General features: G+C 35.7%; 1 protein-coding gene across 1 annotated transcript in view; it reads left to right on the plus strand.

Moving 5' to 3' along the window:
- The first annotated feature begins 203 nt into the window (after window positions 1-203).
- The window catches only part of LOC142348181 (uncharacterized), a 67,009-nt gene continuing 53,531 nt past the window's right edge, over window positions 204-13,681 (plus strand). Inside the window, 5 exon segments of the mRNA XM_075399423.1 lie at window positions 204-570; window positions 988-1,349; window positions 1,790-1,851; window positions 2,735-2,985; window positions 11,471-12,455. Of these exon segments, the coding sequence (XP_075255538.1) occupies window positions 298-570; window positions 988-1,349; window positions 1,790-1,851; window positions 2,735-2,985; window positions 11,471-12,455 (1,933 nt within the window). The 5' untranslated portion in view covers window positions 204-297.

A 13,681-nucleotide genomic window follows, 5' to 3' on the forward strand; every position in this document is an offset into this window, starting at 1 on the left:
TTAGGTTAGTGTAATATTGCCTCAAAAATCGAATTTTTACTTCGTGAAAATAGGGGGCGTTAACTTACTTTTGCTGTTCAGTTTATATTTGGAAATAACACTTAGATCGTAACGCAGCCATTTGCTATTATTTCTTTTTAAAACGACCTATGTAATAACAAATTATAATTGGGGTGGGGCAGAAGATCAGAGTAGATCCACGAGGTGTTTTAATGGTATTTACGTGAAGTTGAATTGTTTAAGATTAGTACGCGTTGTAACTGTTATTAATTATTCCATGGGTTTAACCTCTGCAAAATGTCTGCGACGGATAAAGAGCAGCACACGGACACTGAAAAGGCGACCGAAAAGACAGAATCTGACAGATCTCGCTCATGTAACTCTGTAAACAATGTTTTGGAACCTGACTCCTCCGTTCCAGTACAGCAATCGGTTGATCCGCTGCCAGTCACGGAAGAGCCAGCTGGCGGCGGTGCTACTGACAGAGGCAATAGCGTTGGTACATCAAGCGATAGTACTCCGCCAACTACCATTGAGGACTCACATGTATCTCAATCTTTGTACTTTCAGGTAAGGCGACTACCTTTCAATCATTAAAGAAACAACGCAGTATAATTGCAAACTGAATTGTTACCACTCTACTCTATTCATTGAATTTTGCTAGCTTCAAAATTAAAATTTTCAAAAGAGAATTTTGATTACAAGCAAACTATTAACTCTGCCGAAAGTTTTCTATGCGTTTCTTGCCAAAGTTCACTCATCGAGCTTTACGCATGTTTTATTTTTTCTTTGAGAGGCCTGTTTATATTGAGAGTTTGTATTAAAACTTAAAACTATGCAGCAATAAGCGGTCAATGAGTTGAGATTTTGTTACAATTCTATCCATTTATGGTTTTTTGGATTATTTTAGTATTTAATATCATATTTAATTTTTGAGCATTCAATTTTCTAAACAGTAGTTTGTAGTAGAAGGCAATATGTGCTTAGAATATGTTCCGAACTTACGCCGGAAATTTGGAAATGTTCCGTGAGGGCAATAGAGACAGCGGAACGTTCCTGCGATCACATCCGTTGATTCCGGACCTAGATTCTGAGTCCCAGAACTCGGCTATTTTCCATAGCCAGCGACTTCCAGAACCGGCATCGGGTGGCTCTAACGTGGACCCGGATATCAGTACAAATACAACCGGAGTTGCAAATCGACCACCTTGTACGTGTGGAGCAGTTGCTGCTGGATCTAATAGACATAGCTGTTACAGTCACCCAGATCAGCATGTTCGGGACGATTTGTTACTTAGAAGTGCCAGTTTTGACACCAGTGCAGCCAGTATTAGCTCCGTTGCCACAATGTGAGTTTACTTCAAAAAAGTTGATCGGAGTTTTTGAGATTTTATAACCCTGTAAATTTTCAGATTTGCCGTAGTACATCGTGAGCGTGAAGTTTTTGAAGTGTGAAAGTTTACCCCAGTGATAGTTAAGAAAATTGTGGTTAGCTTAAGAGTTTTAGTAGAGTTTTATCAGAAAGAGTAACTGCAAAGTCATTGGTCTCAAAAAGAAGGCGCCAAATTATGGACGACCATTTTTGTCTCAAGATTATGGTTGCTCGTTTAGGCTTAACTGGTTTTTGTAAACGCTTACAAATGTCTAGTAAACTTGATTGAGAAGTGAATTAAGTTCTTTCGATGGGAATAACGACATCAAGGTCATACGTATTTGTTAGAAATAAATGTAAACTAAATAGTATGTTAAATGTTCCTTCAATGTTCGGTGACGAATTTTGTGATTTTAGACCGGACAGTGTTGCATATGAGTTGAGTTGTGGCTCTGCAGACGAAGCAGTTGACATCATGAGTACGTATTGTAATTAAGCAACCCCCCATAAACTCACACATACAGACCAACACAGCTTGATGGCCATAATATGTCTACGTCATCATCATAATCAAATCATAGGTCCTTGGGGGGGGGGGGGTGTTGATCTGCTTCCTCAGTTTTGTGATTCAGGGCTACTGAAACAGATAAAAAAAACCACCGTTGAAAAATAAATGAAATATCTTACGGGGCGCAAAACGTTATTAGGCTGACTGTACTGCGCAAGAAATTGGAATTTTGTAGTTTGTATCTTTGGTGCGCTTGACTACTCAAATCAAAAGTTAAAATTGTTAGCCTGATTTAAATTCACAAGTCTCGTATCTGAGTTATGGAACATTTGAGTTGTTTTTGATAGATTTAAATTTGCGGTTGTTATCAAAAGGTCTGCTCTATTCTATACTGTGAAGAAAAAAAAACATAAAAGCGTTCAAAAGGGAAAAAAGCTACAACCCCAGCGTGATTAATTTAAAAGGGGGAGTGAATAATGAATAACTGTCTGCAAAATAGTGGCCGTGCCGTTAATTTCCTTGTATTTTAAATCCTATTTTCTAGAATGGCTTTGTCGAATATTGCAATTTTTAGAACGAGTAATAATGTCTCAAAGCATACGAACGTTCGAAAAGTGCTAGACACCGCGAAGATCAAAGCTAACCTAAAATAAAAACATCCATGAAATGCCGTTCAAACGGATCTAAATTAAGTAAGCTGATGTACTGTAATTACAGGTTATTGGCGTTATTTGTGTCTGAAGTTTTTCGAACGTTCGCTTGCGTACAATAATGGTTATTCTTACAATAATAACTTAATGATTAGATGGGTAGTTAATTACTTTGAAGTATTATTTTGGTTTCGCGACTTTTAGGTTCTGATGACCATCGAAGTGTCTACTCGCCAACTGGGCTAAGTTTTGACGGCGCCTCCGACTATTACTCCAGTGATCCAGAGTGCTCAGCCGGTGCCATGGGTCGTACCCGAGGCGAAATGGGACCCGGAGGTCGGTCTGGGCACAGAATGTCATCCTCATATGTGGTGACAAGTAGTCACCAAGTCCAGCATCAGGGTCCAGTCGGAGAGTTTAATATTGACGCGGAGTTTGGTACAACATTTGTCACCGTTAGTTCAAACAATTTATGCTTCAAAACTTAGTGCGTGAAATATTTTGACTGCTTTCTGAGCGCTGTTAATTATTTCCTTGATTCTTGACCAGTTGAGTAGTTCATTATGATGAAGTTGCAACAGCTAGTGGCTGTGTTACTGTAGGAGAACTATTATACCTATTTGCTTTCCCCATGAAGTGTTTTTTGTGCGAATTTGTTTGTAAAGGTTCTTCAACTCGTATGATTTTTGAAAAACTCGCGTATCGTTGATCGTAGTAAAACCGGGAAGTAAAGATTATTCTATGTTTAAAAGACTTCCTTTATCAGTTCATATATATACTTCATCAATGAGACTACTGTTTCCAAAAAATGTTTACACAATGGGGCAGTTTCAGGCAAATTTGTCCGAATACAATATCATCTCTAGACAGCAAAGCTCAGTCATGTTGGAAAAATTTATAAGGTGCTCATTAGACATGCAAAAACACTGCTCATTTTAAAACACTGCACATAAACGGGCAGAGTAGGAAAACAAATCTTAGATGCGCAAGTTGTTGCTCTTTTTGTCATGAATTTTTCTCAACTTTAAACAGTTCATAAGCATTAAGTCAAAGGGGTTAAGAATTCAATAGAAGTCGATTTCATCGCTGATGATTTACAGATATCTGTTTTCAGATTGATTCTGAAGAAATTTGGCCTGAAAATTGGATTTACTGAAAACTATTTGTCGACCCATTCACTAATACAGCATGCTGATTAGTCAGCTACACGTAACGCTTTTAGTTACAAAGAAGTTGCTTCACAGCCATTACGATTGAGAGGCAATTGAACAAAACTGACTGACTTAGTTCGTTATGTTCAACCGGATCCATAAATCTAAGCCAAGAATCAATGTCACTTTCCCATTGTTTCAGACTATCGATTAGCTCAGGCTTTTGTTCAGATTTAAAAATATATATTTCAATTCGTGACTATAAAAGCAGCTGAATACCCAGTTTGAAGACTCAGCTACTAACTTTTTTGCTTGCATACAATTGTGATGTCGTTCAAGTCATTCCGAAGCTCTTTGGTACCGGTATCGATATTTAGGCTCACGCGTCATTCGTTTTGCGCTTCAGGAGGACTATCATTAATTAAGAAACGAGAGCGGGCCAATAACAGACGCTTGTGTTTTATCAAAGTTTACTGCGTTTTTGTGAATTTTGAACCCTGTCATGTACAAATTTTCTACGAGATTTTAACGAACTTGTTGAAGCCAAAGATTGACCCCCGAATTCCATAGCAACTCAATTGTATTTAAAAAGTATAGTCCTAGTTTGTGGGAAAGCATGCTTTAAAGTATCGCTCTAGCGACAATCTTGGAGTGGCTTGGATGTCTGACTATCTCAACTGATCATATAAACATCAAAATCTGCCAGCTTTGAATCTCCTCTTTCTTAGACATTGGTTACTTTGTTTTTTTTTTCTAGTTAACGTTTCTAACTGGTATATTATAGAAAAACTGCATACGGAGAACTAGTATATAGCATTATGTTAATTCTTTAGATCTTAATTTTCTTTTTAAATTTATCTTAATCTACTAAAATTATATCTGATTTCTGTCACAAATTGAAAAACTCGTATTTAGTCAGTCATAATGAGTTAGTGAAATTTGTTTTTGCTTTCTGAGTTTGAATACCGTTGTGTGTATATGGGCATTTTGCAACAGAAGGTCTTAGGACCCCGTAATTTGTCCTCGCATTAGCGAAATAAATTCTTTCTTTCTTTTGATCAAAATTCTGAAATAAAATTTTCCTCGTTTTTTTAAAAAAGAATTTATAGTCTGTACGTAGCAGAGCATCCAGCGAGCAAAGGTTTGCAGGTTTTGTCCACATTGCATACAAAATGCTTCAAGCCAGTTTTTGATGCTGAATCAGACAAATCCAGAATTGGTCCCTATTTTGCATGCGACTAACGGAAATTGACGCGTCAGCTACTTGGCCTGCTGTTATTGCGCTCTTATTTTCACTGTGCCAGATTTTCTATCTTATCGTTTTGTGAATTTCTATTCAATTTCTCTGCACAATTTTTGCTTCCTTGTAGCTGATGATATCAGTACTTATTCTCCAATCACTCTAATACCCAATCATAGATGGTTATCCTCCTACCAGAAAGAAAGATATAACCCAGGAGTCCAATCTAACAATTTACCAAATTTGAGTGTTCGTATTTTTTGCTAAGGAGGTCAAGGTTTAGAAGTCGAGATTATTAGCCCTTTCAGGTTTTTTTAAATAGAAAAAGAAAATATTGTTGGCTTCGCTTTTTTGTAAACGCACCTTTTTAAAATTTGATATCAGAACGTCCTTGCTGAGTTTCTTCATAAAGCGTCACAAATTCTGGCGCTTTGTACTTTTTAATGAATGGCTTTGAACTGACATTAAAAGTTAAATTATAGTCGAGCATTGATAACAGAGTGTAATTTGTCGGTTAGATTGTTTAGCTCTAAATTAAATCACGCTTTCTTATTTTGCCTTGCTGAGAAGATCAACTTGAAAGCAATTAATCAGCTGCTGTTTTTGAGACAAAGTGCTGCTTTGTTTTAAGCGACCACCTGAAAATTTGACTGGCGTCGCTCAACTTATTTTCTGACCTTCCTTAAATGGAATGTACATTTACAACACGGGCTAAAGAGTCGAATTTAAAGCTGAAAGAAATAAACTGCAGATTTCTCGACCCGATACTGCTAGTTATCGTTTTACGAGTTATAAACTTATTACGAGTTCTAATTTAGGAATGAGAATATAGAGACTGGCCTCTTAAACACTTAGCTCATATTTCGGATCATGAACTTGAATTTTTGTCAATGGACGTACTTTACAAACGATAGTTATGGTCGAAATTGTCAGAATAACTTCATTATTGTAACTGAGTTAAATTTAACTTAGTGTGATAAATATCAATTAGTTATCATTAACGTGCTAGATACTAGAGTTCGTTTCACGGGAAAGACTTAACTTAATGCACAATCGGCTATTTGATATTTTGATACCAAATTTGACTTTCATTGAGAAAATTAAACTTAGTTCAATATCAATTCTAGTTTTGCTACCAAGTTTACTTAAACTTGCTTTTAACACGCGTTTCTCGATTTATCAATGCTTTCGACTTGACAATAGTTGCGTGAAAACAAATTTTGATAATTTTTCTCAGAGACAAAAAATATTCGCTTTAAATAATTTCATCAGATAACTTTAACTTAAAGTTCCCGTGTTATCTTGTTACCTATTCGTGTACCACAATTGACTAAATTAGCTTAACATTTCACTGAAATTGATAAAAGTGAATAATAAATAGTGAAAAACGTCCAAATTCGGTTGTATGAAAAATTATTGCGTAATAATTACTAAAGCTTTAAGTGTAGTTTAACCTTATCAGAAAAGCTAAGCTGTTTTACTAGAGTTGCGGTTATTCTGAATATTGAGAAGAAATTTGACTAAAAGAAGACTTTGTATGTACTTTGAATGCTTATACACACGAATAGTAATGTCATTATTTTGCGCGGCTATCGCTCAATTCAAAGTCCAATTTGATTTGTGAAGAATTTTCTCAATTCGATCTATTGTATCGTTTCATAATAGTCGTGTGTTTTGTTACGATTTAAACACGCCTGTTTTTGAAACGATACACGTATAAATCTATCTCTTTATACAATATTCATTTAATATTAGAAAGTCGTGAAAATTAATTTTTTTAACTAATTTACTAAAATTTTTAATTATACTTATATTCGGATATTCACGCGGCCTCTGTATTACCATTTTAGTTAACTTCATTAACTATTAACCACTTTCGTTATAATTCGTATTAAATAATATCAGTGAAATACGAATAACAATTTGTTTGTATTGTTAATCGAGCTATCGAAAAAAGTTTTGACTTCGTTGTTATCCGAAGAAAAAACTATCAAATTTACTCAAAGCAAATGCTAGTTAGTGCTGCTGCATCTTTTGTAAGTTTTCATTAATAAATTTTATTTTGCTTTGTCTTAATTGCTGTTTTTTATGCTTTCAAATTTGCCACAAGCTCTGTGGCGGTTCTTTGTTTTCAACCTGAAGTGATACGAGTGCGTTATTTTTAGAGGCGCTGCTTTGCCTTTATAGCCCATAAATGGTCGTTTGTGATTTCTGCTAGATTTTCGAGCGGCGTTGGCTTAAATTGATGGCTATGAAAACATGAAAAATGTTGTTTTTAATTGATATTAATTTTAGTATGGAACAATAAACTCTGAGTAAACATGCCTGGTCAGCCTTGATGTAATATCGAGAAAAAAATTCATGTTCAGATATTTGGAGCAGTTGTAAAAGTTTTCCAATATGGATGATAAACGTTTGCTGGGAGAGGCAGCATGATTGCCTGCTCGATTTTTAAAAGTTATTAAATGGTGATGGTAAATCGATTTTAGTAGTATATCGAAAATTGTTGCTTAAATACTCTTATTAATCGCTCTCGAACAAAGTTGGAAGTAATTATTGTAAATGTGTGGTCTTTTTTACGCAAAATTTTTGCTTGACCGTGTTTTTGAGCTTTTCTAGAACATTCTTTGACTTCTCAAGTGACTTTATCATGCTTGCTTTCTTCATTTTATTGATAGCAATAACTTGCACTCCGAAGGTTTATTTCTAAAATAAAACTGATTGTGTTGCATAGGATATTGCAAGGGCCTGAGAGCCGATACGTTAAGGCTTCCAGCAAGGATTCCGGTGGTCATAAATATAATTCACGCCCTGGGCGGACTTTTGCATCCATATAAAAATGATCTAGGCACCTGCATTAATTTGCCCCGCCTGTCTTTCGAGAGCAATTTGTCTGACGTTGGTCGGTCTATGTTAGATAAAAGGTTATCGACTTATTATCCACTGTTTGATGCGAAACATCTTGTTTCCTGCATGGCCGTAAAAGAGTTCTCAATTATTCTGAACGACAAAAAATGGTAACGTCGAAAAGCAGAAACGTCGAATATCCCAGGTAGTTAGAGAATGTATCCAATAGGACCTCTTTTACCTTAAAAGTCCATCTTTTGATTTTCGTGAACCGTCCATTGAGTCAGTAGTTAGACCTCGTTTTTTGTACAAGAAAAACAGTTATCAGGGGCTTGCGCCAGTTGCTCTCACTAAGCTTTCCTCTGTTTTTGGTTTCAAATAAAATGCATCAATATAAAAACAGAAAGTTTTGTTGTATTTTTTGTCTAGAAATTGGTTTTCCAGTTAGGCATTGGACAAAAGAGTCGAATGAGGTCAAATCAGTAGAATGCTCTGTCAAATCAGCTAAAAACATGCTCTGTTTTTTAGGCAGTGTTATGTTATGTTGATTATGATCATTCAAGCTATTCACAAATTAGATAGTCCTGATAAAAAATTACATGGGTAGATCTATTTTTCAATCGTTGTGAAAACTTTTTACCGACAATTTAAGTCTTGTTGTGTGGATTATTTCCTTAAAATTAACGTTACGTAAGTTTATATGTAAATTTTTCGCTGCCTTCAATTAAAAACTATTAATCATAATAGAGAAATCAAGAAAGTACTAGTTCACATTTTTGATCTAAATGCTGTGCATTTTCTTCTGAATTTAGTTCGAAATTTAAGATGAACACTACCTTTTAATTTTTGACCATTTTTTGTTTAACTTTCTGTGGAATTGTTGAGGCTTCACGCATACACTCAAATCAAAACCATCAGCCAACTGCTGATAATTTTACCTCCCCTTAAGAAGCATTCGAAAGCCCTATCAGAATAAAACTGCTATTTTCTACGATCCTGAAACGTATACAAAAATTAATTCACGTTAAACTAAGGCAGCTAAATCTAATTAATTGCTCTCAAACGAAGTGTGTAGCAATTATATTAGTCCTCTGGTGTTTATTTTAACGCGATTTTTCGCATGACCGATTTCTCATCTGACAAATTTGACTTTTCATCCTAAAAAACGGGATAAACAGGTAGCGCCCAGAGGGCATTAAGTTCTCTTAGAGCCTTTCAGCTCACTAGTCTCCAAGTAAGCGATGCACAGAAACTGTTTTGGAGACGTATACTCATGGTGTGAATGGTGGTGCGTAGAGATTTGAAATCTGATGGTTTTCTTTTTATCTCTCAAACTTTTTTAATAAAAGTTTAGACTATGAATTAAGTTTTTATATAGTAAGTCATAAATTGTTTGTTTTCGTCGGATTTTTTTTGGATTTCGGGGTACTGCTTTTTTATTGTTCTTGCCCATTACATTTAAGCCAGCCAACGCAATTTGTATGCTTGTTGCAATTTTTTAGCATATGGTTTTCATATGACGATAATGGTTTCAAACCTGACTCTACTTTTTGTTTTTTTTTTCGAAAGCTGTGTAGATTGGATGTCAAAGTCAATACGTTAAGGGACCCGTATAGCTTCAACTTGGAATACTTTGTTTTAAGTTTTTTGTGTACTCTTAACGGTGCAATTTGTACATTAAATCGAGCAAATGTACTAAAAAATGTCACCATGTTTACACGCATTCATTGTTGTAGATGGTTGCGGTAACTATTATCCACCATAGTAAACAGCGGGTTAACTTTAGAACGATATGAAGTGAGTCACACGCTATTGTGGGTTGGAGACAATCGACAGTTCTACGTATACCCATATCACGGCTCATAAAAATGGAGTCTCTGAATTGGGTCTGAAGTAGGTTTAAATCAATTCAAGCAATAACGTTTTAGGCTAATTGAAAAATTTTGAAGAATTAAATGCTCAAACTGAAGGACAACTTATCCGTGAATACTAGTGGCCAAATCCATGCTTTTTCTGTCATTGCTGTATGAAGTTAGCATATCGATTTTTCACCGCATAAATCACTCACGCAAAGCGTTAATTCGTGACGAGGTTTTTGTCGCTTTTTTGCACAAAAAAAACTGAAAATTGCATGAGTGTACCTTTTGCACCATAATGCTGTCAAATATTTTATTAGCTACTTCTACCGCGCTTCAATGGGAGTGTATGCATGGCCTCATTCAAGAGAATAGCTGCTGTGAATTGTATTCTGTATCTTTTGAAAGGCCCACCAGGCAAACTTTGTTGAGGTCATCAAACTCTGTTTTCATTTCATTTCTTTCTCAAAGGCAAAGGCCTTATGTTTTGCCAAACGAAAATTGAGTTAGATCAATTTTTTTGCAGCTACCATTTTTTCGTATTCTTCGGTTATTATTTGTCTCTCAAGGTCACTTCTGCTCTTTGCAAGCTGCAAGATCTCTTGTGAAATGATTCCTTTTTTTGCAAAGGCAGCATGCTTTGACCGAGGAAAAAAGTTTGAAATTTTTCTAGTTTTTAAGTAGGGCATATATTCTTTTTGAATTTTAACTATCCTTGGAACGTCTGTAAGGATCAACGAAATATTATATTTCGAAGTCTTTAAAAATTGAAAGTTTATGCTGCAAGGACATATTGGTACTGAAAAAAATGAAATCGAGAACATAACGAGATTTTATCAATCAGTTAAAATATTGCTCAATAATCGTTCAGGAGGTGTAACAATATTTCATTAGTCAGAATTAGGCTTTTGTAGTGTCATTTGAAATAGTAAAGCCTTAAATGTCAGTAGTGATTGTTTTCTTTACCTCTCATTTGCTCTCAATTGCGATGTCAGAGCTAGCTTCGCATTGATGGGCTATGATGGTGCATTTTATTTCATGTTTGCATATTTACTCTGCATAAATGAGACAATTTGTTCAGAAACGATATAAGCCATTAGTATTTAAACTCAGGTGAGGTTGATTGATTTAAAATATAACGTTTAATATTAGTTTGTTTTAGATGATGCAGTGTTGTATTACTATATTATACATTGTATAATATTATTAATCTACCAGTATTTTAAACTGCTTTTGATAATAATCATGGCCGATCATTTGTGATTGTTATTGCAGCTTCATTTGAACAATAAATTCTCATTTTATTTCCTATTGAAGGGCGGTAAGCGTTAATTTTTTTCCCCTTTTTAAGGCAAAAATTGTGACTTTATCCTTGAGGATCGTTGTTTCAAAATGTGTGACATTTTTGAGTGGCTTTTTGACTCATCGATTTTTGCTTCATTACGTTCAAAATGAAAACAATAAAAATGAGAATTTAGTTTTTAATTTATTCTTCCAAGAGGATTGAAATTTGAATATTCAACACAAATGAAAAGAACAAAATAAAATCGGCATTGACTTTTCTGTGGTTTAATTTACAGGAATAAAACCTTTGAGAAGATCGTTAGCTGCATTTTTAATTCGTCAGGAAAAAAGGAGCACGCTATTTTCCAAGGTTTTCTTTTCGGACAAATTTTGCTTCCTTTGAAACGAGTTGATGAAAAGCGTTTTGTAAATTTGTTTCATTCTATTTCATTATCAGTACATACAAACAAGCAGATATACCATCTATTGTTAATAATGAGTTTCTTTCGCTCAGCATTTTTGCTGCAATTTTCCCCCAACTATATTTATTTGTCCTTTTTAGCAGAAAGGAAACATCGGAAATAATCCAACTACAACTGCAGCTAGCAATGCATTATCGTCGTACGCATTCGATCCAAATAGTCAATTCGCTACCGCCAATTCAAACCCTCTTCAATTCAGCAACCCCCACCAGCAAACCCAATTACAACAAAATTCACCCCACCAAGCGGTCATTCCTAAAATCATCCCACGACGTTCAAATTTCACGCCTCCAAACCAGCACAGCGATCAAAACCCAACCGCTCAAATTCGACAACAAAAAGTTGACAACAAATCTGCAGCAGCAGCAGAACGGCCTTTACCGTTAGCGAGGTCAGTAAGCCCCCGAGTTTCGCCGAGAAGCAAACCCGCAGCTAGTTCCCGTGTGAACAGTTATAACCGAGACTCGGGAAGCGATGTATTTTTGCTTCCAAATACGACTCGACAAAGTATACCACCCCTTGATACTAATTCACAAAACCACCCACTTTTCACTGCCGGAGAAACAAATCAAATCGCAACTTTTATCGGACAGTGCCCAATTTCAGCAAAATCAAACGTAGTTCCATCTGAGAATTTCACCCCAGAACAGCTTTTGCTATCCTACTCTCGAAGAAGCTCTGATGTTTTTGTGGATAACAGTATAATGGAAAGTGTAGCAGTTAAAGGAAACATTAATTCTGATGTCTTCGAATCGGAGCAGAGATCTGTCGCTTGTCCTGTGTTCGAGTATCATCACAGAGACTCCACGGGAACCGGATCATCTTCAAGTGTAATCCAGGAACCGAAGAACCTTTATTCCAGACTTATGCAGTCGTACACAGTGTGGTATTTGCCCAATTTAACCCGCCAAGATGCCATTGAGTATCTGCAAAATAGGCAGCCAGGAAACTTCATTGTGAGGCACTCTAGTCAACCGGGAACCATGGCTCTGTCTTTGAGATCGACCCAAGATTGTAGTGAGGAGAGTTTAGTGGAACATTTCCAGATCATCAATACTGCTCAAGGTTCGTTCTGTTGTTATTACAGTTATCTTTAATTGATGGTTGAGAAGCATGTGAATAGATTTTCGATATGAATTTATGCCATTGATGACCTCTAAATTGTCGACCAATTTGGCGTTTTTCATTAAGATTCCGGCAAAGAATTTTTGTTTGCTTTTATTAATAGCCGCCGTCAGGCTCTTAGCGACTATTGTATTGAACTAATCGCCTTATGCCATTTGTTCGCCGTCAGTGAGTCGCTTGAAACGCTGAAAATGAGTTTATCTGTCTTTGAAATTAGCTGTATGAAGTTTGAATGGCTTGTTTAGAAGGTTTGTGATTTCATCATTTTGTTTCACGTGCATCAGAAACATTTTTCAAAAGAGAAATTTTGAATTTTTTGCTGAGGAATTTTAGACATAGCACAGCTGATAGTCTGGGATGCCTTTAGCGAATATGCAAATTGTCTGAACAAGGAAAAAAGGGGACGGCATGAAGTTCTCCCATTTTTTCCCCAAAAAGTTTGAGCAATAGTAAGCAGAAGTGCAAGATTTTCAGAAATCCGGGCACAAATTAAGCCAGAGACAAACGTACCATTTAACGTCAACTTAATACTATAAATCAACTTAATCGTAAGTTTTATCTTTGGTTTTTTATAGTACGGGTCTACAAAGATATCTATAAAGATATCTATAAATTTTGTTGCAAATGGCCGGCTTTTTTTTCGAAAAAGTTTGTTCCCTATATAGATATAGGCGCAATCGACTGTGGCAGATCTATTCGTGGACAATCACTGCTAACCAAAATATCTCAGCATTACATGTAGAACTATGACGTAATGATAAGGTTAATATTTGGAAGCAACATTTGACTTCTATCCAAGATACTATTGCTTACAAATTTTGATGCGTTAGATCTTTGACTGAGATCTTGTCTATCAAAGCTCTTGAGTACTTTCTGTACGATTTTGTTGCAAATATTAGGTTCAATTAGTATGTCTACATTTGCAAGTTTTCTGCTATACATGACTCTTGTGAACTCAGAAATTCTTGCGTTTTTTTTGTGATGCTCAACCTTATGCAATATTATAAACATGGCAGTAACTGTTACAACTAGCAGTAACTATTTCGAGATTTGGGGTCTTTGAAATAAGTTGTGCGAGTGTGTCGCGTGATGAGATAGAGTTGTTTTGATGTTTGAGCTTATTGAAGCAAAGTTACACCCATAGTAGTTTTACAATGTCTAAGTTA

This window comes from Convolutriloba macropyga, chromosome 10 (assembly GCF_964194025.1).
Source record: "Convolutriloba macropyga chromosome 10, txConMacr16.3, whole genome shotgun sequence".
Lineage (NCBI taxonomy): Eukaryota > Metazoa > Xenacoelomorpha > Acoela > Convolutidae > Convolutriloba > Convolutriloba macropyga.